This window comes from Ceratosolen solmsi, unplaced genomic scaffold, assembly GCF_000503995.2.
Source record: "Ceratosolen solmsi marchali unplaced genomic scaffold, CerSol_1.0 scaffold35, whole genome shotgun sequence".
Lineage (NCBI taxonomy): Eukaryota > Metazoa > Arthropoda > Insecta > Hymenoptera > Agaonidae > Ceratosolen > Ceratosolen solmsi.
Window position 1 is genome coordinate 1744649 of NW_011948423.1, and position 3310 is coordinate 1747958.

The following is a 3310-nucleotide window of genomic DNA, read 5'->3' on the forward strand; positions in this document are numbered from 1 at the left end:
ATAAAAAAAAAATATATATATATATATATATATATATGTGTGTGTGTATTTTTTCACTTTTCACGACATTTCAATTTCCAATATTGATGCCTCCAATGCGTTTGTCTAAACGACGGAGGACTGGGCCATTGAAGTTTAGCTGGGATCCACATTGTAGGCCTAAAAGTACAAACACCTTTTTGCGAAATATCTTAGCCAGTCCCTTGGTAAGGAGCGGCGGGTTATGACAGCAGGAGATTTTCTTTCGTAATGTTGAGAGATCAGAGGGAATTCGGAGACAAGAAGATGGTTTTATTCATGCTCTGACTTAAGTACAAGCGTTTCCAACGGCAACTTGTTCTATTTTTTTTTTTATATATATATATATTTTTTTTTTTTAATGAAACGATATTTTACCCATTGTGAATAAACCTTTAATTCTTTCTTTACTATATCATTTAAAGAAAATGTTAAATTTCGTGATATTTTATAAGGCTTAGTTGAACATTTTAACAAATTATTAAAAAGTATTTTATAATTTTTTAAGTAAATACATTGAAAAATATTTCGTATAAAATTAAAAAAAACATTATATATACAATTGTTGTAAAGTATTTTATATAATTGGTATTTCACTATCATAAAGTCTAATACAATCCAGTGTGCAAAAATACCTAATATAGTTTCGAATTTCCATTAATTCTATTAATCTATGAATATTAACTCATTCGTCCTCAATCAATTGCCTTTACAAGATTCGTAATAAAAAATTTATATAAAAAATGGATCATTAACAAGAAGCATTAAAAAGACAAAAGCTTGTCTTAGTCTATAAGTACAAAATTAAATAATTATTTGTATTTACATGTAGATGTTGAATTGTTACATTTCGAACAATTTTTACCGCTATTTATTAAAAAATTATCAAGAAATCCTATATGTATATTATTAAATTATATTTAATTCTAAATTCAAAAATTTAAATATTAAATAATTAATAATTTAATTACAAGTGTATCTTCAAATAATGATTAAGTTCGAGAAGTATTAAGTTCGAGATCGTCATACTTTTAATTAGTCCCCTACTTAGTTCTATCTTCTTTAGTCATTAATTTCTTTCATGCTATTTCCCCAATTTTTCTTAATTTTTTATCCCATCTGTTTCTTTTACAATCGTCATCATTATTTCAAATTCCCATAATCATCTATTCCAACCCCACATTTTTGCATCTTTCTCATACAATTTGTCATCCTAAAATATAAACATATCCAGATTAGCATGTTTCTGCTTTATTGTATTATAAGTAGTGATTCAACCTTTTGACGTTTCGATTGTCCTACTCAATAAAATTTATTGACCTGCTCTTTGCTCACTCAATCCTCATAAAATTTTGTCTATTACGTTTAACTTCCTTACTTCCCTCCTCTTTGATTCCCAACACTTAAATTCTTTTCAAACGTTCTTATTTCACATTATCATATAAAGAAAACTTAATTCTACTTATTTCAATATATTTAATCGAACCATTTATTTTATATCAAATCACCCCTCCCCCTTCTAAAGGAAACAAGATTGAAGCATGAATTATAGTATTGACATTGTTAGTGTAAATGTTATACGACAATAATTTCTGATTTTACAACTTAAATAATAATTATTTTCACTTTTTATTCATGTTTACCTAATGTTGTGTACTATACAAAAATATAAATTCGTGTTAGTTATATTTATTTATAATATTAATTAAATACTATGTAAAAAAAATTGAAGCTTTTTGCAATTGGAAATATTGAAATAATATTTGTTAATAATCAGAATGAAAAATCAATTTCTTAAATCTATAATTATTCATTAATAGTTATGTAAAATACAGGCTATCTATTTCTTAAATATCAATCATAATGTATGAAATACGAATACCTGATATTAATGCATCGTAACCTCTAACACTATGGATAAAATAGTATATTTATTCAAATATTCTTGTTTTATGCTTTAGCCATGCGTTATTATTTGTTAGTTATTTACGAGAGAGATATTTTTTAATTACATTATCATTGTAGAAATATTGTACGAATGTAAATGGCATTCCACTGTTTCTCTATGTAAATTGATGACGCTTCAGACGTTTCACTGTCAATTCATATAGTGTGATAGATCCAACAATATCGCAAGTAATTTCTCAAAAAATCAAATCTAAGTCTTTTTCACATTGATGTTAAAAGCATATAGAAGAGAGGAAATGCCAAAGAGGAAGTGCTCAGGGTATAGCGGAAGCTACATCCCAGATGAAGCGAGAGTAAATATTGAGCATATATGCGTGAGATGTGTCCTTTTGCAGCCAATTATTTTTGCACATCGCCGAATAATTAAATTATATCGTAATACAAGTACATTTTAAACCTAATAGTGTAAACCTGATATTATCCATTCACTTTCATAGCGTCGAAATGTAAGTATTAATTATAAAAGGTGCATGCTCTATCGATTTACTTGATTACTCGCTCATTAAATAACGATGCTTTTAGGACTCATTGGTATAAGCAGTGCCGCCATTGAAAATGTATATACTCTGGACTGTACATTTGTTATGACAATTAGACAAAAAAATGCAAACTCTTGTGAAAATGAAAATTATGCTGATGGTTATAATAATATGCTCGGGAGCGTTAATTAAAAGCTTCGATTCGCGGATTCTTTTGCTCAATAAAAATTTGGATACTACAGTATTCGAGAATAAAATTAATATCTCCATTATCCTTACAATGTAGCTTTACCATGATAAATAAAAATCTCGACTTGCTTTACAATAACAAATGCTCTATATCTCGTGCTTATAATTCGCATCGCATGACGGGTCGTGTAATGTGAAACTAATACTCGCGCAATACTGTGCAGAATCCTCTCGGTTCTCAACAACAAATGCGCTCGAGCGAGCCGATCGTGCCCGTCTCAAACGCCACACTTTTCCAATAAGTTAATTACATATCGACGCGTAAGCTTGCTTACCTTTGGCAGAGGTCGAGTATGTCGCCGCCGGGGTCGTCTTTACCCGTGGGCCAACCGGTCGCGTTGGCGTCGATCGCCAACATCAGCCAACGGCTCAGCATCACAAGAGCGATGGTAATCTCCGTGCGCGGCATTTTTCTCGGGGCCCGGAGCGCACGTAAATGCTACACCTTGCGTACGTGTGTGGCCCGATCAAGCGTCGCTCACGGGCAATTGGAAAATCGTTGAGCGCGAGAACGTTAGGGGGTGGGGTGGGACCGCGACGGGGGGAGTAAGGAGGGGCGGGTGGGGGGAGCGGGTGGGAGGGGCGATGGGTGAGGG

At 31.9% G+C, this 3310-nt stretch overlaps 1 protein-coding gene across 1 annotated transcript in view; it reads right to left on the reverse strand.

Annotated features, from left to right (window-relative positions):
• LOC105362115 (trehalase) overlaps window positions 1-3228 on the reverse strand; it is a 95215-nt gene extending 91987 nt beyond the window's left edge. The window contains exon 1 of the mRNA XM_011499464.1: window positions 2990-3228. Coding sequence (XP_011497766.1) covers window positions 2990-3123 — 134 coding nt within the window. The 5' untranslated portion in view covers window positions 3124-3228. The remainder of the gene's footprint in view (window positions 1-2989) is intronic.
• Window positions 3229-3310: the final 82 nt, after the last annotated feature.